The 25274-nt window shown below is 17.4% G+C and overlaps 10 protein-coding genes across 10 annotated transcripts; 5 read left to right on the top strand and 5 right to left on the bottom strand.

Annotated features, from left to right (window-relative positions):
• Positions 1-391: 391 nt before the first annotated feature.
• PGSY75_1318300 (hypothetical protein) lies at positions 392-5053 on the bottom strand (the record flags this gene model as incomplete). Its single annotated transcript, XM_018787247.1, has 1 exon — positions 392-5053. One exon carries the CDS (start codon positions 5051-5053, stop codon positions 392-394), a length of 4662 nt encoding a protein of 1553 aa, XP_018639989.1.
• A 2166-nt stretch (positions 5054-7219) lies between these two features.
• Positions 7220-8422, bottom strand: PGSY75_1318200 (putative glycerol-3-phosphate 1-O-acyltransferase; the record flags this gene model as incomplete). Its single annotated transcript, XM_018787246.1, has 1 exon — positions 7220-8422. The coding sequence occupies one exon, from the start codon at positions 8420-8422 to the stop codon at positions 7220-7222; it is 1203 nt and encodes a 400-aa protein (XP_018639988.1).
• Positions 8423-9927: 1505 nt separating this feature from the next.
• On the top strand, positions 9928-10515 carry PGSY75_1318100 (putative ferredoxin; the record flags this gene model as incomplete). The annotated part of the gene is made up of 1 exon (XM_018787245.1): positions 9928-10515. The coding sequence occupies one exon, from the start codon at positions 9928-9930 to the stop codon at positions 10513-10515; it is 588 nt and encodes a 195-aa protein (XP_018639987.1).
• Positions 10516-12434: 1919 nt separating this feature from the next.
• Positions 12435-13013, top strand: PGSY75_1318000 (putative membrane protein; the record flags this gene model as incomplete). Its single annotated transcript, XM_018787244.1, has 1 exon — positions 12435-13013. One exon carries the CDS (start codon positions 12435-12437, stop codon positions 13011-13013), a length of 579 nt encoding a protein of 192 aa, XP_018639986.1.
• A 1011-nt stretch (positions 13014-14024) lies between these two features.
• On the top strand, positions 14025-16973 carry PGSY75_1317900 (putative small ribosomal subunit nuclear export protein; the record flags this gene model as incomplete). Its single annotated transcript, XM_018787243.1, has 1 exon — positions 14025-16973. The coding sequence occupies one exon, from the start codon at positions 14025-14027 to the stop codon at positions 16971-16973; it is 2949 nt and encodes a 982-aa protein (XP_018639985.1).
• Positions 16974-17371: 398 nt separating this feature from the next.
• Positions 17372-18246, bottom strand: PGSY75_1317800 (40S ribosomal protein S19; the record flags this gene model as incomplete). Its single annotated transcript, XM_018787242.1, has 2 exons — positions 17372-17806; positions 18244-18246. 2 exons carry the CDS (start codon positions 18244-18246, stop codon positions 17372-17374), a joined length of 438 nt encoding a protein of 145 aa, XP_018639984.1.
• A 1485-nt stretch (positions 18247-19731) lies between these two features.
• Positions 19732-20205, top strand: PGSY75_1317700 (hypothetical protein; the record flags this gene model as incomplete). The annotated part of the gene is made up of 1 exon (XM_018787241.1): positions 19732-20205. The coding sequence occupies one exon, from the start codon at positions 19732-19734 to the stop codon at positions 20203-20205; it is 474 nt and encodes a 157-aa protein (XP_018639983.1).
• Positions 20206-20630: 425 nt separating this feature from the next.
• On the bottom strand, positions 20631-23187 carry PGSY75_1317600 (hypothetical protein; the record flags this gene model as incomplete). Its single annotated transcript, XM_018787240.1, has 7 exons — positions 20631-20714; positions 20806-20867; positions 20963-21083; positions 21187-21262; positions 21415-21456; positions 21558-21689; positions 21842-23187. 7 exons carry the CDS (start codon positions 23185-23187, stop codon positions 20631-20633), a joined length of 1863 nt encoding a protein of 620 aa, XP_018639982.1.
• A 588-nt stretch (positions 23188-23775) lies between these two features.
• Positions 23776-24045, top strand: PGSY75_1317500 (hypothetical protein; the record flags this gene model as incomplete). The annotated part of the gene is made up of 1 exon (XM_018787239.1): positions 23776-24045. The coding sequence occupies one exon, from the start codon at positions 23776-23778 to the stop codon at positions 24043-24045; it is 270 nt and encodes an 89-aa protein (XP_018639981.1).
• Positions 24046-24605: 560 nt separating this feature from the next.
• Positions 24606-25184, bottom strand: PGSY75_1317400 (hypothetical protein; the record flags this gene model as incomplete). The annotated part of the gene is made up of 1 exon (XM_018787238.1): positions 24606-25184. The coding sequence occupies one exon, from the start codon at positions 25182-25184 to the stop codon at positions 24606-24608; it is 579 nt and encodes a 192-aa protein (XP_018639980.1).
• Between the last annotated feature and the right edge of the window lie 90 nt (positions 25185-25274).

The raw sequence follows: 25274 nt of genomic DNA, 5'->3' as shown, positions 1-25274 counted from the left end.
AAAAAAAAAAAAAAAAAAAAAAAAAAAAAAAAAAAAAAAAAAAAAAAAAAAAAAAAAAAAAAAAAAAAAAAAAAAAAAAAAAAAAAAAAAAAAAAAAAAATTTTTATTTTTTATAAATAAAAAAATTTTTTTTTTTTTTTTTTTTTTTTTTTTAAAGGTAAAAAAAAATAATTAAAAAAAAAAAAAAAAAATTAAAAAAAAAAAAAAAAAAAAAAAAAAAAAAAAATTTTACATATTTATAAGGATAAACACACAACATTATATGCATAAAAATTATATGCATAAAAAGGTACACACATATATATATATATTTTTCCTATTAAACCTTATTTGAACCTTTACAGTATAGATATATTTAGGGGCGCCTTATCATATCTTACAAATTTTAGTATCAACACAAAATATCAGCTACACTCTGTACAATATCTTCGATCAAAATATTTTTCATCATATCTGATATTGATTGTAATTGAAAATATGTAGATATTTTATGTTGTTCATTATATTGATCTAAATATATTGTATCATCATATTTATTTGTGTAAATTATTTTGTTTGTATTTAGATTTACAGCTAAATATTGTTTTGTTTTTGCATTTAGAATATGTACATAGGACTTTTTTATTTGTTTATTATATTTTCGACATCGTTCCATAACAAAATGGGTATCTACAAAATGTTGGACTATATCACTTTTAATATGCACTCCAACTAATGTGTCATCAGATGATGAAAAATAACAACCTATGATATTTTTATTTTTATTCATTTTTTTAAAGTTATTTATATTTTCTTTTGGTAAGGATCCTTTATATTGAAATGAAACTAAATTTGCTACATTTCTTTGATATCTTTTATTATTACACTTAAAATTTTGGTATGATGAAATATGATAATTTCTGTTCTTATGTGTATTACTACAACAGTTTGTTTTTTTGTTGTTATTATTTAATATATCAGGTTGTTCTTCATCCTTTGTTGTATTATTTTTCTTTTCTTCTTCTTTCTTATTAACAACATAAAAATCATCCAATTTTATATTATTAGAATGTTCTGAATTATGAAAGCTAACATTTGATATATTACTCTCAATTATACTCTCATCTATATTAGTAGAACTACCTAATATATGATCTTGCCTTTCTAAAGAATTACACTTTATCTGGTTATTCATATAATTATTTAATTTGTTATTATTCATGTTTGTATCAACACTTTTTATATCCTTTGATTTAAGAGAATGATCATTTTTATATTTTTCTTTATTTTTATTTTGCTTATTTCCTTTTAATAAAATATCATGTGTATATACATTTTCTTCATGAACTTGTTTAGGTTTTTTATGCAATATGTTATGTTCTATATTATCTTCATTTTTATTATCACTTTTATTATTATTTTTCCCTTTTTGTTCCTCTACTTTTTGATAATTTTCATCATCTGTGGTCATTGAAATATCACCACTTTGTTCTTCATCTGAATGAGTACAATTTTTAATAACCAAATTTGATGAATTTATTATATCATTTTGTAAAGACTCTTCAGAATGACTATATGAAGAATGATCTGAATCATCTTTTTCTTGAGACCAGTTATTATATATATTATTAAAATATCCAAATATATAACTCCAAAATGAATTGGTATAATTACCCTGATTATTCCCAACAACATATTTATTATTATTATTATTATTATTATTTTTATCTTGACTATTTTGTGTTTTCATTTTTTGCTTTTGTTTCTTATATATGTGATAATTATACTTATAATTTTTATCATTTTCATACTCTTCAATAAAATTTTGAGATACATCCAAATAAATGTCTTCATGAGCTACCTTAATTGAATAAGTTTTAACCTCATCTTTTAATATGTTATTTATTATTTGTATCTTTCTTATTTTATTTACTAAATTTTCATTTTCTATAAAATTATTTATTATGTCTTTCATAATATCAGAAAAATGTAAAAACCAAAATTTTTTTTCTTCATTTTCAATATAATCTTTTTGTATATATATATCCTGAAAACAATTACACATATATTCTATACACAAAGAATGTCTTAATAGAGCATCATCTTTATTTTTTGATGTTTTAATATCTTCATAATAATTTAAAAATTGATCAATACATTCATCCAGGAAAAATAAAGAAATGAAGCTTTTAAGGAACCTCTCAAATAAAGATTTTTCATTCGACATATTTTTTTGGGAATTATCACCTTCTTCCTTCTTATTACAAATATTATTATATATATTATTATTATTTGAAGTACTAATTGTTTCACAAACATCATTAGCAGCACTATCATTATTTATGACCACCTTGTTTATTGTCTCGTATTTTTTTAATAACCTACGATAAAACGGTAAGAAGAAACCCACATCTTGTAACTTTTCATCATTATTTATAATATCATTATAATCATCACTATTCATCTTTTCATCATATTGATCATTTCTCATTTTATTATATTTATGCCTCTCTAATAATAATGAAAAATCTTTAGAATTATTTTTCTTCTCACATGTATCAAATGATGATGTTACAGATATAGACCTACCGATGTTTGAAAAAACATTGGTCTTATTTGTACTACAATTATTTGAACATTTATTTTTTATATTGTAATTATTTTTCTTATTCAATATATTATAATTCTGATAATTTTTCATTTCATTACTTTTAAAATATTGTGTATCAATTAATACAGAATTTTCTCTTTTCTCATTTTTTAATTCTCTCATCTTATTTTGATTCACCTGGAAATTCTTTATATTCGAATGAGCTCGCTTAAAAGCTTCTCTCTCATTCCATACATATTCTAATTTCTTTTCAGAAATATATAATAACAAAATATATTTTTCTTCTTTTTCTAAATTACTTACATTTAAACCTATTCTTTCAAAATCTACTTGATACATATCAAAACGTTCATAATTTATATTATCAATGTCTATATTATTATTTATAGCTAGCTTCTTTCTTATAATATCTAATTTGTCTGCTATATTCATATCATCGCGTTGTTCCTCTTTTTTCTCACCTACCTTATTATTAGCATAATATAAATTATTATCATTATTATTAATATTATAATTATTATTATTAATATTATCATTATTATTATTATCATATGTGTATTCATTATTTGATAACGATATTTCCATATTTTCATTATTTATTATATTATCTATTGTATTTCTCTTATTCATAAAATGGGCTATATTTTTCCTTTTATATATATTATCACTTCTACTTCTTCTCATTTGAGGAAATATAATTTTATCCTTCTTCTTTTTTATATTAAAATCTGGAAGATCAATTGGTCCTAATCTTACGCCATCACCACAGTCTTCACTATTCCATATATTTTTTTCATCCTCTTCATTATTTCCTTCAAAACTTGTTCTTACCGAATTTCTTTCCTTATTTAATATATTCGATACATCTTTATTATTCCAAAAATAATCTAGTTCGTTATTTTGTATATCATCTATTTCAGAATCTTCATCATATATTTTTATATCTATAAAATCTTCCCCATAATTTGATCTAACATTTTCAAACTTTTCTCTTGTATTTTCTAATGAATCTTCGCTTAATTCTATATGGGGGCTACTAATATCATTCGCTATTTTTTCAGTTAATTCATCACTTGGAATATGATCATTCAAATATTTATCTTCTCCAAATTGATCACCTACATATTTATTATTTTTTATAAGGTTCTCTTCCATACTTTCATCATCTGTTATTTCATAATCCCTTTTATTAAATGAATCACTGTCTGCATTTTTATTAACCATATGGCTTACTACATTTGTAGATGATGAAGAATAATTTTCTTCTTCACAAATTATATTTTTTAATATATCACTTTGATTTTTTAATATATCACATTGATTTTTTAATATATTTCCAGTTTTATTACTTAACATTTTATTATATTTAACATTTCTATTTTCTTCTATAGTTTGTTCAATACTATCTATTTTATTTCGAACATTATCATCATTATTATTTTCTTCAATAAAAATTCTCTGTATCATAATTTCCTCACCCTTAACTTGATTTCTATTAGAACTATATACTTCTTTTTTTTCATGACTTTTCGATTTTAATGTACTCAAAAAACTGTTTTTTTTTTCTTTATAATATCTAGATGATTTTTCAATGTTTGCGATTATATCTTTGTTTTTTCTTCTTAAATCATGACTATTTATTTCCTCATTAAAAATATTAAACGGTTGTTTTAAACCATCATTATTATCTATAGCAGTATCAAAGTTATTTCTATCAAAAGAAGATTTAATATAATTATCTTCATCATGCAAAATATAATTTTCCATATTATTTCCTATTAAATTGGGTGCATCATATATGTTAAATGATATTTCTTCTTTTTCATTTTTTTCGTCATTCATCTTATTATAATAATAATAATTATTATCACCATCATCATCATAAACATAATTATTATTATTTAATTTATCTTTCATATTCAATTTTATATTATTCATATCTATCTCATCAAAACTGAGACTATTCCCATTTGTAGTAGAAAATGCAACCTTATGATCTTCTAAATTTTGAGAATTTTTGTTTCCAGTTTTATCATTAGAATATGACGAAGAATTTTTCTTTACGTTCTGTAAAGATCTTGTTTTTATATATTCTGATGATGTATTATTTTTAATGTTATTTTTTCCTTTCATATCAAGAATGTTATATTTATCTTTTTGAACTTCTTTTAATATTTTTGTAGATGACACATTTTTACATATGGACGAATTATTTTCAACCTCTTCTTTTACATTTGCTATTTTTTTTTTTTCTTCATCCACATTTGTATTTTCCTTTTTTTTCTCATCACAATAAGATATTTTATCTTCGCATAAAAGTAAATTTTTGTTATACAAGTTATCTATATATGATGACTTTTTTGATTTTTGATAACTAGCTGTTTCATTTAATTTTTCATCACCTTTTTTTTTGTATGGATTATCATTTTTATTATTCATTTCTTTTACATTATTTTCATTCATTTTATTTTTATTTTTTTTTTTAATATTGTACTTATATAAATATATATATATGAATTACATAAAAAAAAATATATATGAATTTCACATAAAGAAATGTATATATTTATATCTATGTACCACAACAACAAAAAAAATATAATATATATATATGTATAACATGAAAATTATATAAAACAATTTATATAAAATATAAATTATTTTCTTCAACGTTTACTCATACATTTTAAATATGGTAAATAATTCAAACAATATTAATAAATAAATAAATAAATATATATATATATATATATATATATATATATATATATATATATATGCTATAAATATTTTTTCCTTTTTAATATATATTATATTAATGTAATATGGATATATTTTATTTTATCATTACATATATATATATATATATATATATATTTATATAATAGTCGTTTATTTTGTTTTCCTTTATTTCCTTTGCTTTTTTATTTTATTTATTTTTATTATCCCTTAATTGTATAATATATATATATATATATATATATATATATATATATATATATATATTATATATAAAATGAAAACACAACATTATTCTATATATATTATAATAATATAAAATCTATAATAAATGAGTAGAAAAGTTGCTAAAAGATAAATAAAAATGTAAATATAATTTTAAATAATAAATATATCTATAAACTGATGAAAATAATATATATTTTATGTAACTTCTTATTTTATCAAGTAACCGTTTTTGTAATATTATATAATAATGGAAGTATATAATTGTATTTTCGCAATATATATTATATTATATTATAATATATACCAGTATTTTATATTAATTATAAAGGGTAGTATATATGCTGATAGTTTTTATTCTAATTTATATATTAAATGCTATCATATTTTCAATATCTATATCTATATATATATATATATATATATTATTTATCAAAGGAATATTTTTCTCTACAATATAATTATAAAATAAAAAAAGACAGTAAAAGAATTTTTTTTTTTTTTTTTTATTGAATATAAATGATATGAACATAAAATGTAAACATTTTGTAATTTAACTTTTTATAAAAAGTTTTGTTGAGTGTTCATGAATAATAGTATATAATATCATTAATGTAATCATATAAAATTTTGTTCTTTTAACTTTTTTAATATATAAAAACTATAAATATATTTAATTATAAATTATATATAAATGAATATATAAATCATTCAAAAAATATATAAATAAAATTCAAAGCATTTCCTTTTTTTAAAGATATTCTTGTCTTCTTTTTTTCATTGTAAAAATTAAAAGATAATTTTTTTTTTTATAATAAAATTTTATATATATAAAATTTTAATCAATTAACATATATTTAATTATTACAAGCCAAAATTAAAAAAATATTTTTAAGGTATAATATTGAGTTTTTTTTTTTTTTTGTTTTTTTTTGACACAACTGTATAAAATGCTTCAACAAATTATACATCAAAAAAAAAAAAAGAAAAGAATAAAAATAAAAATAAAAATAAAAATAAATAAATAATATATACATAATTTTTTCTGTGATATTTCAATTTTCCTCTTTTTTTATAAATTAAGAATATATTAATATTTTTCTGAATAAAATGAAAATAAAAAGATCATTGGATTATTGTAAATTTACACATTTTTTCATAAGGCCAAAAAGGACATATGAAAATATTATGAACAGCTAGCCAAATAAAATAAGTAAAAAAAAAAAAAAAAAATTAATATATTTATATATGAATATATTGTTCATGTTTTTGTTACTTTTAATATTTCTATATATATATATATATGTGCTACACATTTTAATGTATATATTTCTTATTTTATTATAATTTCCATGTATATTTGTTTGAGAAAAATGAAATATTGAGTTATTATATAATGACAAATAATATACGTAAATTTATACATATAATTTATTCAAAAAAAATAAAAAAACATGCATAAAATAAAAAATATATATATATATATATATATATATTTTATGTCGCTCCAAAAAAAATTTTAAGTAAAAAAAAAAATTAAAAATATATATATATTGTTAAATTATTACTTAAACAAATATATTAGCATAATTATAAATTAATTATCCCATATGAATATATTAAATACATACTACACTAATATATAATATTTTAAATATATTTTTGTTAACTGATTTGTTTATACAATTGATTTACATAATTATAAAGATATGTCGTTATTTGATCCTCATCCATATTTGGATATAATTCAAAAATATCTTGTCCTAAATTTAAAGATATAGGTGAATAATTACAAGTTCTCTCTTTTTCAATTTCATCTACATCAACCGTATTGGGTGGTGGACATATATTATAAGTATTCAAAGCTAATCCTATGAAATGTGTTTTAACCTTGGATCTTTTTGCAAAAATATTAAATGTTTGTATGATTTTAGGATCAAAAGGAGAAATGTGTATTTTTCCATCAGCTCCTTTTCTATCTCGTCCTCCACTTGGAGCTAGCCAAATAATTTGCTTCCCTTTATTTAATAAATTTCGTAAAACATTTAATGATTTATGATTAAATAAAGTTTTTTCTTCTCTTAAATGTGGAGGGTTTTCTATATACTTTTTCGAATATATACATAAAAGATTAGCTGTTACACTAAATGGTCTTGACAAAGGATCAACTCTAATTTTATGTCCGCCTATAAAAATAATATTTCTTGAAATTTGTTCAGAGTGTTGAGTGTGAAAAAAGTATTTTATTATATTTGCATCTGCTTCAATATGATGATTACTAAATATTATTATATTGTGTCCTTTATCTCTCCAATATTCTATTTTTTTTATATTTGAAATACCAAGAAATTTCGAATTTTTTTTGTCTATCAATTCAGACCAAAATTTTAAAGACCATTCATATAACGTTTCATCATATCTATGAATATTAGGGAATTCATAATTTTTGTATTTTTTAAATGTATCAATATAAATTAAAAAATTATTTAAGAAATCTTGTGAAGAACAAGATTCATGCTTTTTTATTTCATCTAAATATTTCCTTAAAAAACCTTTAAAAGTATTAATATGATCTCTAATATCATAACTCTCTTTTATTAATAAATCTAATTTGTTAATTATTGTATCATAGGCATCTTCATATATATTATTGTTTAAAAATCTTATCATTTTATTTTTTTTATATGTAATAGGAACTTTTCTATTTATACCTTTATTTATATATTTAGGAAATAACTTTGTAACAATAGGAGATACACCAAAAGTGTTTATGAAACATGATTTATTTTTTACATTCTTGACAATATGAAATTTAAATACAACAAAAAATAATGTTGTTAAAAAGGAACCAACAAAAATTTTAATCATACTGTGATAATTATGTATATATATATATATATATATATATATATATATATATTTATAACACCATAAAAAAAATAAAATGAATAAATAAATAAATATATATATATATATATATATATTTAATATGAATATTTATCAAATGTTTTAACCTTTTAAAAGGTTATATGATCACATATGTATATAAAATATATGTGTGTGTTATTTTACCACAATTCCATTCATTTTGTTTTTTTATATGTATTATTTCATAAACATATATATTTTTATATCATTTTATTTTTTTAAAATTTCTATATACATATATATATATATATATAATTCTCATAATTATTTGTACTTTCTTTTATGTTTTAAAACTCATATATCAACGTTGTTGTTTATGTAACATTTTTATGAGTGGACTTATTTTACCCTTTACATTAATGTAAATAAAGAGGAGAACATATAAAACCAAATATTATACATATAAAATATATGTATATATATATATATATACATACATATATATAGGAATTTTTTTTATTTTATTATTTTCCTTATCCATTTTTCGAAAACATTTATAAAATTTATAGGAATATATGACTATATCATTTTAAGGAGTTCATTTTTTTTTTTAAAATTATATATATAAGTATGTATACATATGTATAATATATATATATATATATATTAAAGAAAGAACAGAATAAATTTTTAAATAATACGGAGAGGGACAAAATATATATATATATATATATATATATATATTATATAAACATATATATTTTAAAATTTTTAATATTTTACAAAATTATAATAAATATACATGTAACATTCATATTTTGACGTTCCAGTAAATAATCGTTGTTCTATTGATTATATATAATTCGGTTAAAAAAAAAAAAAAAAAAAAAAAAAAAAAATCAAAATTAAAGAACCTATATATATTACATCATATATATATATAATATATATATATTTATATATTTATATATTTTATTTTTGTTTTCATATTGTTTAGCCGCTCAGATATATTAATAATAAGATGAAAATATGTAATATTTTATGTTTACCAAAAAATTAAAAAAAAAAAGATTAAGTTCATATTTCATTTTGTGTATGCTTTATAAGGTGGAAAATAATAAAGTTGAACTAATGTATTGCCATAAGGATTTCATTATTTTTTTTATTAAATAAAACAAAAAAAATAAGATTTTGTCTGAATTATTAATATTATATAATGATAAAAATAATCATCTGGTATATTATAGTTTATATTTATTAAGAAAAGGGCACATTTTGTTTATTTATTTATATATTTATTATCAAAAAGGTTATTACATCAATAAAGAGTTTATACAATATATATATATATATATATATATATTGAATTTATATTATTTAAATAAGGTAAATATAATATGTTTAAATACACTTATTTATTTTATATGTAATATATATATTTTTTTTAGTATCAATTGAAAAATAAAAAAGAAAAAAAATAGAAGAAATAAACTTTTGTTAGAATCATGAATATTGTAATATTATTGTTAGTACTAACATTTAACATAAAACATAGCAATACATATAAATTAAAAAATACGTATATACCCATAAATTATATGTATCATAATAATAATAAAAATATATTAAGAAGCCAAAATAGTAAATTATTTTTGAATTTCCTAAGTAATAACCAGCTAGGTAATTCTAATAAACAAATATGTTTTTTTAAGAACAAAATAAAAAGTAATATATCTAATATCAATAATTATGATTATTTAAGAAAACGTAATTTCAATACTTCTAATAAAAATAAATTATTTTATAATATAACATTAAGAACAAACGATGGAGAAAAAAAAATCGAATGTAATGAAGATGAATATATATTAGATGCTAGTGAAAGACAGAATGTTGAATTACCATATAGTTGTAGGGGAGGTAGTTGTTCTACATGTGCAGCAAAACTAGTCGAAGGAGAAGTAGATAATGATGATCAAAGTTATTTAGATGAAGAACAAATAAAAAAAAAATATATTCTTTTGTGTACATGCTATCCTAAATCGGATTGTGTAATTGAAACACACAAGGAAGACGAACTGCACGATATGTAATTTGTCTTCAATCAAAAATATGTATAAATATATATATATATATATATATATATTTTTTTATTTATTTATTATTTTTTTTATTTTTTTTTTTTTGGTATGTGTATGATTGAAATGGGGAATGAGAAATTTTCCTAATACTTTTCTCAATTTAAAACTTTTTTATTTTTTTTTATTTTATGTATATATTTAAATAGTTCAAAAAAAAAAAAAAAAAAAAAAAAATTCTTTAAATATAAATACATGTCTCTAGACATATATAAAAAAAAAATATATTATGTATTTTAATTATATACATATATATGTATTAAAAGTTCGCTACCGTTTTTATATATCATTATTATATAAATTTAAAAACTATTTAGACCAACCCATTTATCTCATTTTTTTTTTACTATACATTTAAAAAGGTACTCCAGAATATTTTTGAAGATAATGCACTACAAGCGCACATTAATAATTAAAAAGTAAAAAATAATTTTTATTAAATATTATGTAGACTAGTAAAATACACCTAACAAAAAGAAAGAAGAAAAAAAAAAAATATATATATATATATATATATATTTGAGTTAATACTTTTTAAGAAACAAGAAAAAAAAAAAAAAATATATATATATATATATATATATTTGAGTTAATACTTTTTATATTTTTTAACTTATAAAATATTATATATATATATATATATAATTTATTTTTTTGTTTGTTTTATTTTTTGGCTGGTGAATGATTCATTTGTTCAGGTAAAAATTTATTACGTTACTGAAATATAAAAGGAAATATAATAATAAAATAAGATAAAAGCAAATATAATATATACATAAATATAAACATATATATGTATATATATATATATATATATATACCCACTTTGTCTTTGTTTATACACTCCTTTTTATTTGACCTGTTTTTCAAGAGAACAAAAAATAATCGTAGGTCAATAATAAACAGAATTGGTACTTTTAGAAATGAATAAAACATATCAACATAAGGACAAAAAAAACGAGAAAGTTTTATAGGCAGGTAGGCTAATATTATAAAATATATATATATATATATATATATATGTATATATGTATGTATTTTTTTGGGTTGCACATGTATATATAATTACATTTTCTTTCAATATAAAAAGAAAAATAATAATACACACATATATAGTAATTTTACATAAATTATAAAGATGTTAATAGAATTATGCACTTCTACTAACTACATAAATATATGCATATATTTATATTTATTCTTATGTTGCTTTTTTTATTTATTGCATTAATGTACTAACAAATTTAAAACATAGTCTATATATATTATTCGCAATTGGAAGGTTGAAATATATATATATATATATTTATTTATTTATTTATATATTTATAATTCCATTTCAATATATATAATAACATATTTTATAACATATTATTTGTTTTTTTGACATATATGTGTATATCTAAAAATAGAACACTCATTATATTACATATAATGAAGTGTATTATTTTATACGAATAATTCTTGTACTGTTATAGACAATTGAATATTTGGCTTTTTTTCTCTTTTTAAATATATACATATAAATATATATATATATATATATATATATATATATATATATATATAATGTTTCAATTTATTTTTCATTTTTTTTTTTTTTTTTTTTATTGTTAATCTTTTAAAGGAATTATAAAGAGTACCATATTAATGTATTCTGCTTAATAAATAGATAATATTATGACTTATTAGAAGCCATTAAATACATTTATATAGTTTTCTCGTGATGTATAAAATATATATGTAATTATACATTATATATACTTCAATTTAAATAATATCATAATTTATGTTTCTCTTTTTTAATATATATATGTATTTACAAATTTATATTTCATATTTTTCTTTTATTTGATTTATAAATATTTTAGAAAATGACATCTATAAAATGTTTATCAACAAGAGTGGCAGCATTCATACTGTACTTGATTCCTATAATATATTCAGTTCTTGTATTAGTATTTGGGTTTATAGAATATAAACAAAAGACTACATGTAATCTATTAATAATATGTTCATTATATGCAGTAATAATTTTATTGATATGTTTAGTAGGTTGTCTTGGAGTTATAAAAGAAAACGCTACGTTCATACGATCAACAATAGTATTATTAATTGTTAATAATATAATTATGACAATGTTAATAACATTTTTATTAATAGATATATTACATTCTCCTCATGTTGTAACTATACATAGAGCATCAAAATTTTTACAGTTTATGGTGCAAGATAAAAAAGTTGGGCTTTTATTTTGTTCATCAATATATTCTTTAATATTTTTTTCTTTTTGTTTTATGTGGACTATTGGTGATTATTTAGCTCAGTTAGACGCACGTTTATGCTTGGAAGATTTAAGACAATCACATGATTCACTGCAAAACAAAAAAAAAAAAAGTAGGCACTTAAATCTTGGAACAAGCGAAGAAAAAGAGTATCTAATTAAAGTATAATTAAAAGTATATACATATATAATACATACATGACAAGAATGAGCATATATTATCATATTCTTAAAGGAGAAAGAAAAGATGAATATAGAAACAACATATATATATATATATATATATATATATATATATATATTTATGTATTGTCTATATTTTTATGGTCATATTTAATTAAGAAGAAAAAAGAAATTCCCTTTTTATTTATTTTTTTTTTTTTATATACTACAAATTTATTATATTATATATTATATATATGATTGCTATAAAATGCTAATCATATGATTTTATTTTATTATATACAATTTTTAAAAAAGTTGTTATTTATTTCGGTATTATTTATTGAACATTTTTAAAATTTATTTTTTATTTTTTTATTTTTTTTATTTTTTTTTTTTTTTTTATTTTCTAATTTGTTTTATTTTTTAAACTTTGTTTTTTTTTCTTTTTTTTTTTTTTAATAACGCATTTTTAATAATATTTAAAAAAAAATATTTATATAAATATTTTTGAACAATTAAATGTTTTACAATTTTTTTTAGTATTCCATATTATTATTTTCTATGTCATTTAATGATAACACTCTTTTCTTTTTGTTCCTTAAAATTATATATGAATAAAAAAAAAAAAAAATGTATACATATATAATATTATATATATTAGGCATATTTTATATATATGTTTTATTTTTTAATATTAATATATTTATATACATATAATATATTACATATTATATATAATATAACAGTTTGACGTCGTTTTTTTTTTCTCTTTTTTTAGTGGATATTTTTTTAAAAAAATAAAATAATATACATAAATATATATATTATTTATGTTGTTATGATTTTATAATATTTTTATGAATATATAAAATATTTAATGAGGGCCAATCAAAAAAATAAAACAAAATAAAATAATAACAATAAATTAGCCCTTTTTTTTATTTTATTTTATTTTATTTTTCTTTTTTTTTTTTTTAATTGTTATATTTTCTTTATTTATGTTTCAATTTAAAATATGGAAACAAAAAAGAAACACTGTTCAGTTGTTTCCTCGTCAACATCATCATCTGCGACAAACGAGATATGCTTGTTATTTAAGTTAATACAAGAATCTCATAATAGGAAATATATTATAAGTAAGTTGACGAAGCTTTTTTTATTAATATATAAAGAAAGGTTGAAGAGAATGTTATTATATTCTTCAAACGCTGAAGAAGAAAATAAAGATAATAATAATATTAATGGTCGTCACATAAATAATTTAGATGAAAAATTAAAATATTTTTTTAGAAAGGATTCAATAATATTTGATATTCCAAGAAATAAAAAAGGATATAACAAATATGATGAATGGTTAGATGATTGTTTTGAGAAATTTTTAAATTTATTATTTCAGTTATTAAAAAATGATGATGAAATATTTGTTAAGAAAAGTCTTTCCATATTATTTGGATCCTTACAGTTTGAATTAAAGATATATGAAAAGTTGATGAAAAAAAATGAGGACGATTATAATAATAATAATAATAATAGTAACAATTCTAATATTTTATATATGAGTGATAATACAAATGAATATGATAATAATTCAAATAAAGTAGTTGAGTATGAGGATAAAAAAAAATACTTTCCTATAAAATTATATAGACGAATTATTATTGAACTTTTAAATATAGAACACATAAATATCCATACTATAAAACATATATGTAAAAGCTACATATGTTTTTACTATGACCTGGATTATTTTTTCTTATGTATATATAATGGTTTATGTATTGAAAATAAATATGTAGATTCGAATAAAAAAAAAAAGGATATCGCCCATAATAATGATGATGATATGTACAAGAAATATAACAACAACAATAATAAAAATAATAATAATAATAATAATAATAAAAATAATAATAATAATAATAATAATAATAATGATAATATTAATAATGTAGTAGACGTACAAAAAGATTATAATTTAAAATTTCCAAAAGATAACCATAATATCAATCTGTTTATTTTTATAATCCTAATAAATTCAATTAAACCATATAAAAAAGTACAACGTCTTAATACAAATGAAAAAAAAAAAAAAAAAAAAAAATATATGAAAAGATTTAAAAAACATGATTTGTTCTTAGATGATCAAGAGGATGTATCAAGAAAAAGAAAAAAAACATATCATAATAATAATAATAATAATTCACGTGTAAATATTAATAATACGTATTATTTTTGCGAATTAAATAATTCCTATGGTATTAAAAAAAATGAAGTAGAAAAAAAAAAAAATATATTTGAAAATTATAATAGTGATGATAGTGGTAGTATTAAACATTTATCTTCAAGTTCAGATGATGAAAATAAATCAGATGAAGAAGATTTTTTAAAGGATGTAAATTTAATAAATAATATTAATAGTGATATGGATTTTTCTGATGATATGTTATTAAAAAATATGAAAGAAAAAATTACGAATAAAATAAAAGAAAGAAAAAATAATTTATTTATAAATATACATATAGATGATAAATTATACTGTAATATATATTCAAGTTGTTGGTTTTATTTTATAACAACACATATACATAAATATATTATGATATTACAATTATTACATTATATACCAGTATATGTATTTCCATATACAAATAATCCATATTATTTAATTGACTTTTTTAATATTTCATTTTATAAGTCATCAAACTTATATATTTCGCTAGCTGCATTACCAGGTATATTCCATATTTTAACAGAATTAAATGTAGGAAATGTTATAAATGAAAAGAATTATACTAATATAAATATAACAAAGTTAGAAAATCGAAAATCTGATAGTTTAATAAATGATGTCATGATAAAAGAGGAACCCATATCTGATGAAGAGCAAAAGGAGAAATTAAATATATCATCAAATAATATTAATAATGAAAATATAAAAGAAGAAGATAATAATATGGATAATAATATGGATGATGATAATAAAAGTGAAAAAAGTGAAAAAAGTAATAATAATACTATAAGTGATGATGATACTACTAATGATAGTAATATTTTTAATGATAAAAACAAATTAAATAATAATATGTATACAGATTATTATAAAAGATTATATGAATTAATAACTCCTGCTAGTTTTTATTATGATGATACACACTTTTTAAAAATTATTCATTTATCTATAAAAAATAAAATGATACCTATATATTATATTCTTTCCTTTTTGAAAAAATTATTACGTATAGGATGTCTAACTTCATATAATATATCTATTAATATTTTAAGTGTTGTATATGATATATTAAATTATTTTAAAAATGAATTATATGAAGCCATGTTTATTTCCTCTTCTCTATTTATGATTATGGATTTTAAAAAAGATTTCTTTTGTTATGATAATTTGTTAGATAATTTTGATAAAGAAAAAATTATGCATATGCTAAAAATCAATTCTATATTTTTAAACGATACATATCAACAAGACCAAGAATATTCGATTATTAAAAAAACAAAAAAAAAAAGTCTATATGAATTTGATAATAACATTATTAATAATATTGAAGATAATAAAAAAAATGGCCATATAATTATAAAGGATGATGATGTTGAAAAAAAAAAAAATTTATTTAATATAAAGGAGTGTATCCCTAATAAGTATAAAATAAATATGAATAAATTAAACAAGAAACAACTCTATATGATTAATCATATATTTTATGAAATTATTTTAATAAATAATCATATATGTGATAATTTAAAATTTTATTCAAATATTTATTATTATAATTTTGATAAAAATACTTCTTATAAATCACATGAATTTTATAATGACCCAAGTAAAATGAATTGGTTCAAGGAAACGTCTCTTTTTTCATCTTTAAAAAATTTTTTGAGTTTTAAAAAAAAACGTGAAACGGAAACAACACCGACAATCAGGAAGAACAAAAATTGCACCTTATTCGTGTAAAGTAATAAATAAATAAATAAATATATATATATATATATATATATATATATATATATATTTATAAATATATTTTTTTTTTAATTATTTATTATAATTCAAAGCATTGAATGCATTTATATATAAAATGTTTTTTTTTATATACTTATAATTTTTTTTGAAAACGTTATGAAAAAATATTAAAAAAAAAAAAAAAAAAAAAAAATAATAAATAAATAAATAGAAATGTAAATATAAAAATATATATATATAAAAATATATATATATATGTATATATTTGAAACATTCCTTGTTATATAATTCCAACTTTATATATTAGTATTAAATATGTTGATCATAAAAATATATATATATATATATATATATATATATATATTTTTTTTTTTTATTTAATTGTTTCTTTATTTCAATGGAATGAAACGAGATGAATGTGTAGCTCCAATACCTGGTTTTCCATGTCTTGTGTGTTTATATGTAATTGAAAATTCACCAAGATAATAACCAATCATTTCTGGTTTTATTTCAACATTTGTATATTGTTTACCATTATGAACAGCTACAATAGATCCTACCATTTCTGGTATGATTGTCATATTTCTTAAATGCGTAGGAACAGGATTTGGTTTTTCTCCTGGTTCACAATTTTTTTTTGATTTTCTAATTTTTTTTAAAAGTGATTTTGCTTTCTTACTGATTCCTCTTTGAAACTTTCTTCTTTGTCTTGCTTTAAATAATTTTATAAGTTCATCTTGGCTTAAGTCTAATAACTTATCTAAATCAACACCTCTATATTGAAAGGTACGAAAGGTTCTCTTCTTGGGCTTATTAGCATCCTCCTGAAAAAAAAAAAATAATAATAATAAAAATAAATCAGTAAATAAATAAACAAGCACATTAATATATTATACATATATATATATATATATATATATATTTTTAAAATATATGGCGTAACAATAATATAATTTACGTATTATTATATATATATATATAATATTATACTATATATATATATATATATATATGTAACACAATTTTAATACTCAATATTTTTTGTACTTATACAAATATATATTTTCCAATCACATATAATATATATATATTTTAATATAACAATTTTTTTTAATCATATATTTTTTTTGTTTATAAATATTAACATAAACATATATATATAATATATATATATTTTTTTTCTTAATAATAAAATAAACATATACATATTTTCATATATTTTTATAGATTTATTTAGTTTTTATATTATTTGTTAAATTACCATTTTTTTCTTTTTAGAGATTTAAATGTTTAAAATACAAAAAGTTTCCTTTTATATATTTTTATATATAAATAACAAAAGAAAGAAGGGTTTCTAAAATATTAATATATTATAATTTAATAAAAAATTATTTTCGTTTACTTTTTTTTATTTTATTTTATCTTATTTATAATTTTTTTTTTTTTTTTTTTTAATAAAAAAATTACTTAATATATTAATATATAATAATATATTATATATATATATATAATATATAAACTTAAATTTTACATATATATTATATTTTATATAAAAAAAATTAGTATAATATTGTTATATAATTTTTATATACATATTTATTGTTACAATATTTTTATTTATTATTATATATTATGTATATATAATATACATATATAATTATTTTTATAGTAGTTCAATATTATATTAATGTTTTTATTTTTTTGGGATATTAAATATAAATAAAAGATATAAGCTTATTTTTTTTTTTATGCTAAATTATAATATATACATAAATAATATATATTTATTATATTATAAAAATATATATATATATATATGTGGAATATAAAATTAAATATTATATATTATAATATATTGTTATATATATATATTTGTTTTTATTATATTTAAATATATTTTTATAATTGTATATATTCCTTTTTAATATATATAAATAAATATTTACTTGTATTATTTTATATATACAAATATATAAAATATATAAATTAAATTCATATAATATATATCATTTTATTTTTTCTTATAGTAGTAGTTCTTTTTTATAAACTCTTATCTCTATACAAATTTAATACACTTTAAGCCCTTTTCATAAATAAATATATATAATATTTATTATATAAATTATTATATATATATAATATATATATATCTTAAAAAGCTATTATATATTATATTATAAAAATAAATCGATATCCCAATACAATATATTTAAATAATACAAATATATTATTATTATATATATATAATTATAATATACATATATTTATATACATATTATATAATTTTATTCTATATATTTACAATTATATTGAAGAAAAATATAAAGCATTATAATAATATATTGTATATATATAATATATTAAAAAAGTATACCACCCATTTTTTTATAAAAAAAAAAAAAAATTTTATATTCATAAAATATGTTATCATAAAATTGATGTATTTTTTTTTTTATATATTTAATATAATATTATATAATATAATATAATTTTTAGAACAATTTTATTCTTTCTTTTTTTTTTTTTTTTTTTTTTTTTTATTTGGAGTTCTATATATAAAAAGAAAGAAAAAATATATATATATATATATATATATATATATATATATAAGAGAAAATAATTAAGACTTAATATTCGTACAATTTTATTTTTGTGAGTATACTTTATATTAAAAAATTATTAAAGATAAAAAAATTAATATATATATATTAAATATTGTGTGATATATTTTTATATTTTTTTTCATAAAATGAAGGAGAACTTATTAAATAATGAAAATGTAAATGCATATGAAGAGAAAGGAAATTTGAACAATGATGAAAGAGACGAACATATGATATCATTAAGAGGATTAAATATTTATTACAAAGATAAATTAGAAAGTTTAAATACTATTAAAAATATTGATAATAATAAGAAATTTATAAAATTAGTTTTAGAAGATGTTGATTTAAAACCTGAAGAAATTATGAAACAAGTTCTACATCTCTTAAAAGAAAAAACAAGTTTACATACTATATTAGAAATTAATAAACAAAAATATAAAATAAAATATAAAGAAATAATACCAGATGATCATATTTTATTTACACAAAATATTCAAAATATTACTAATTGTAAGTATGCATTCTTAGGTATTTTAAAAGTTTCAAAGTACACAAAAAAAAATACATTCAATGAAAAGTTACTTCAGTCATGGCAAGACGAGCCAATGGATTTTTAAAATAAAAAAATATAAAATAAATTAAACATGAGTAATATGACTAATATGGAAGTATTTACATAATATATATATATATATATATATATATATATATATATATATGTCATATGGATTATTATTTTTTTTTTTTTAATATCATTTTTTATAATCCTTACTTTTTTTTGTCAGTAATATTTGAATTAATTAATTAATATATATATTTAATATACATATATATTATTTTATTATTATTATTATTTTTTTTGTTAATCGTTATGTGTATATGTTATTTGTTTATAAATATTATATCATTTTATAATTTTTTTTTTTTTTTTTTTTTTTTGTTATAAAATTAATTAAAACATTATATATTTCATAATTAAACATTATTAGGAATTAAAAAAAAAAAAAAATTCAAGAATTAATATTATATTTATATTTAATTTTCAATCAATAACATAAGAATCTGGTAAAAATAGAATATATGAATCATCACTAAGATTTGATTCGTCAACAGTACAAGGAATATCCTACAAAAAAATAAAAAAAAAATAAATAATTATATATATAAAATAAAAAAAAATAAAAAATAATAAATAATTTCAATATGTATATCATTACGTCAGTTAAGGGGAATTTTACATCTATTTGATAACCATCTTCTAGTCCAAGTTCGTTATTATCTACATAATAAATAAATAAATAAATATATATATATATATATATATATATATATATTTATATTTATATTTATATTTATTTATAAATTAAAACTTACCAAAAGACATATTTTTATCACATAAATCTCCGTCAAAAAACATTTTTATATTTTCAATTTTATCATCAGACAATTTAAACGTATGTCCTAATTTAAGGGCCAAATCACCAAATGTTTTATTCTAAAAAAATATAAATATGAATATTCACATATATATATACATATATATATATATATATATATATATATATATATTTATTTATTTATGTATAATAATATATAACCTTATTTATAACAACATTATCGAGACTTCTGTTTTTTATTATTTTTCCATCGGTTCCTATAATTTTTACTTTCAGCCTATAAAATAATAAATAATAAAATTTGCCATTAAAATGTATATATGTATATAGATACATAATATGTTAATTCAAACTATGTATCATTGTTTATTATTTTATATTATATATAATATATTTTGTATTTTTTTTTTTTTTTTCTTTTTGTCCTACTTTATTTTGTCTGTTTCACACAACTTTTTAAAAGTAAAATTGCTAAAAAAAAAATAAAAAAAAATAATAACATATATATATATATATATATATTATAAAATATCCACATATTTTATGTTTCTTAAATATAATTGAATTTTTACTTTTCCTTTTTAAGATACTCCTTATTTTTCTTAATAAAATTCATAAAATGCTCGTTGTAATTTGTTTTTTTTTTTTCTGATTTTTCAGTGTTATGTATTTGTTCTATTTGATGAACAATTTTATCTATAGAACTGGAAATTATTGAGAAGAAAAATAAAAAAGGAGAAATATGTTACATGTACATAAATAAATATAAAATAAAATTACACAATCATATATATATATATATATGTATATTTATATATTTATATATTTATTTATTTATATATTATTTTATTTTTACTAGTTCATTTCGTCTACGTCAAAACGATACTTCTTGAGGCTATCTATATTTTGAGTATTCTTTGAAGATAATTTTTTTTTTTTTTTTTTAGAATTATCATCCACTGAAGAAAGATATTTATGAGATTTATAACTAAATAGTTGTGTATCTAATTCATACTTGTTATTTGGTTCACTTGTATCTACATGTTGATATTTGTTTAGACTTTTTAGGTTCCATATTTTTTTTTTTCCATTTTTATTATTAATAAATACAGGATAGAAGTTATTTTTATCCTTATTTATATATTTAAAATATATATATTTAAAAAATGGAGATTCATTATGATTTTGTTGTTTATTCTTGAACAATTCCAAGTTACAATCGCCATCATTATGATAATTATGATGGTTATCACTAATATGTTTCTTATTATTATCATTGGTATGATTTTTCTTTTTCTTTATATTTATTTTATTTTTTAAGTGTTTATCCTCTTTCAATAAATTAGAATAATAAAAAAGGTCATCATATTCTTGGTTATGCCAACTTAAAGAGGATGAGGAGCAATCACTACAATAATTTAATTTATGAGAAATATATGAATTATCATCATATTTATGTTTTACATATGCTTCTTTATTTTTATAAATTCTCTCATTCTTTTCTTTTTTAATAAAACTATTTAATGATATTACACTAGAGGTAGAACATGACATATCACTTAAATAATTATTATCCACATTTGCATTTAATTTGTCTTGGTTTAATTTATCTTCATTTATATTTTTGCTTATATTAAATATATTTGTTGTATTAGATTTATTAAATGAATTATTTATTATATCTGAATTTTTAAATAGTTTAAGAAAATTATCATTGTTTATAACAATAGAATTCCCTTCTGTCGTATGACCAACTATAACTTTTTTATTTAATTTATATTTATTAAATGTAATTTTTTCATTTTCTTTATAATCTTCAAAAAAATCGCGTATCTTATATTGTTCTACATTTTCATTAAGTACATTATTATTATTATTATTATTATCAAAGAGATTATTATATTTCCTATTATCATTATTAATATTATCATCAGTTTTATTATTTAACTGATTTTTATCTAGTAATTTCTCATAATGATCAATTTGTTTTATCACACAATCTAAGATGGATTCATAATCAATTTTTTTGTCATCTTTTTTAAAATTATTTGATTTGTTAAAAATATCATCATAAGTTTGGTTTTCTTCCTTTTCATTATTTTTTTCTCTCTTATTTGTTAATTCATTTTTTATGTATTCTTTAGATTTTTCAAGTTCCTCAAGGGTATGTTTAATCAACTGGTACGTCAGTTCGGCATCCATTACAAATTGAGGAAATGCTATATTTTATATAATAAACATGTAATATATTATGAATCATTAAAAAAAAAAAAATTAAAATAAATTATATATATAAATATATGCATATATATATTAAATGAATAACTGTCTTGAATACACAAAAAAAATATAAAAATATATGTATATATATATATATATATATTTGTAATATATAATATATGATCTTTCGAATATATAATAAGTATTTGCTTTAAGATACTTTTTTTTTTTTTTTTTTTTTTTTTTTTTTTTTTGTTGGAGGTGACGGAATACAAACTGTTTGAAGTACAAATTACACCCCTTAAAAAAAAATGAAATAATAATATAAATATGATAATATATATATATTATATATATATATTATTTTTAATTTTTTGCCTTTGCAATATTATCCATTAGTAGTACACATTAATATATATATATATATATATATATTCATTGGTAAGAAAAAGAAATAATTTAAAATATGAAATTATATTTTTCCTTTTATTATTTTATTTTATTTTATATATATATATATATATTTTTTTTTTTTATAATTTAATTTGTTTTTGTTTTATTTTTAAAAAAATGGGTTTCTTTTATAGCGGTTTTCATAAACCCAATAAGAAAAATATGAATGATAAAAGAGCTAAAATAATTTATGTACTTGGTTTATTTTTATTACCATCTTTAGTATCATACGTAGGAAGTAATTATTATATATTGAATTTTTTTATTGACACATTTAAGCCTATAGAAGTACCAAGAGAATCCAACTTTCAAATTATAAAAAATATTTACCATAATAAAAAACCCCCTTCCAAAAGTTCAGACTATGATGATAATACAAATATATGAAAAAACAGGACGAAAACAAAAAGGAATTGCATATATTAAAACAAATGAAAATAACTACAAAAATATGCATACATATATATATATATATATATATATATATATATTTATTTATTCATATTGTATTTGTTACTATTAATTATTTTCATGAATTTTATTTTATTAAATCATATGATGGAATAATATATTTAATATTATGAGACCCCAACGTGGTATTTATAATATGTAAAAGTATTTATTTAAATAAAATTAATGCATTGACAATTAAAAAAAAAATAAAATAAATTAAAAAACATAATCAAGAATAACCATTATTAAATTCATAAGGTTTTATGAACACCTTCATTTTTTCATTTGTATAATAAAAAAGAGAGTTATATTTTTAACAAATACACAAAAATATCATTATATATATATATTATAATATATACATAACAAATAAATAAAAAGATCAAATAATTCGTGAACTAAATTTATAATATATTATTTAAAAAAAAAAAAAAAAAAAAAAATTGATATTTATAACATTTTCTTTTTCATTTCATGTTATTTTTTTTTTTAAATCATGTTTTGTAATTAATTTTTTTTTTTGTACAATTTCGGGCTGGTTGTACCCTTTTTGATATACCTTTATCATTTTTATCATATTTTTTTTTTTTTTTAGATTTAAGACTAACATTTTTATTAGATGAATCTAAATTATGCTTACTTTCCTTTTGTTCTTTATCAGAGAAATTATTTTTTTTTGAATTGATATGTATATTATTATCATCATTAGTCATGGTAGTTGTTTCAGTTTCGTTACTATTTGAAACATTATTTAAAAAAATACTTCTAGATTTATTATTTGTATTATTAGTTGCTTTAATTGAAGGAATAAAACCACCTCCTCCTATAATATCAATTCTGGAAGTATTTTCCTTATCTTCATTTATTTTATTTTCAGCAACTGTCTCATCTTCATTTTTTTTATTAGAATCTATATTTGTTAACAACCCATCATTATTTGTATTTCCATTAATATTCACGTCACCATTTTTTTCATCATTAATTATGCTTCTTTTCTGCATGCAACAAACACATTCTAATGCATCGTCTGAATTTTCGACTAAGCATCCATCACATCTCCAAGTATTAGCCATATTAAAATAAAACAAAAAAAAATATATATATATATATATATATATATATATATATATATTGGGAAGTTATAATGTCGAACTATTACAAAA

The sequence above is a fragment of the Plasmodium gaboni genome, chromosome 13, assembly GCF_001602025.1.
Source record: "Plasmodium gaboni strain SY75 chromosome 13, whole genome shotgun sequence".
Classification (NCBI taxonomy): Eukaryota; Apicomplexa; class Aconoidasida; order Haemosporida; family Plasmodiidae; genus Plasmodium; species Plasmodium gaboni.
This window is presented reverse-complemented; position numbering and strand designations above follow the sequence as displayed.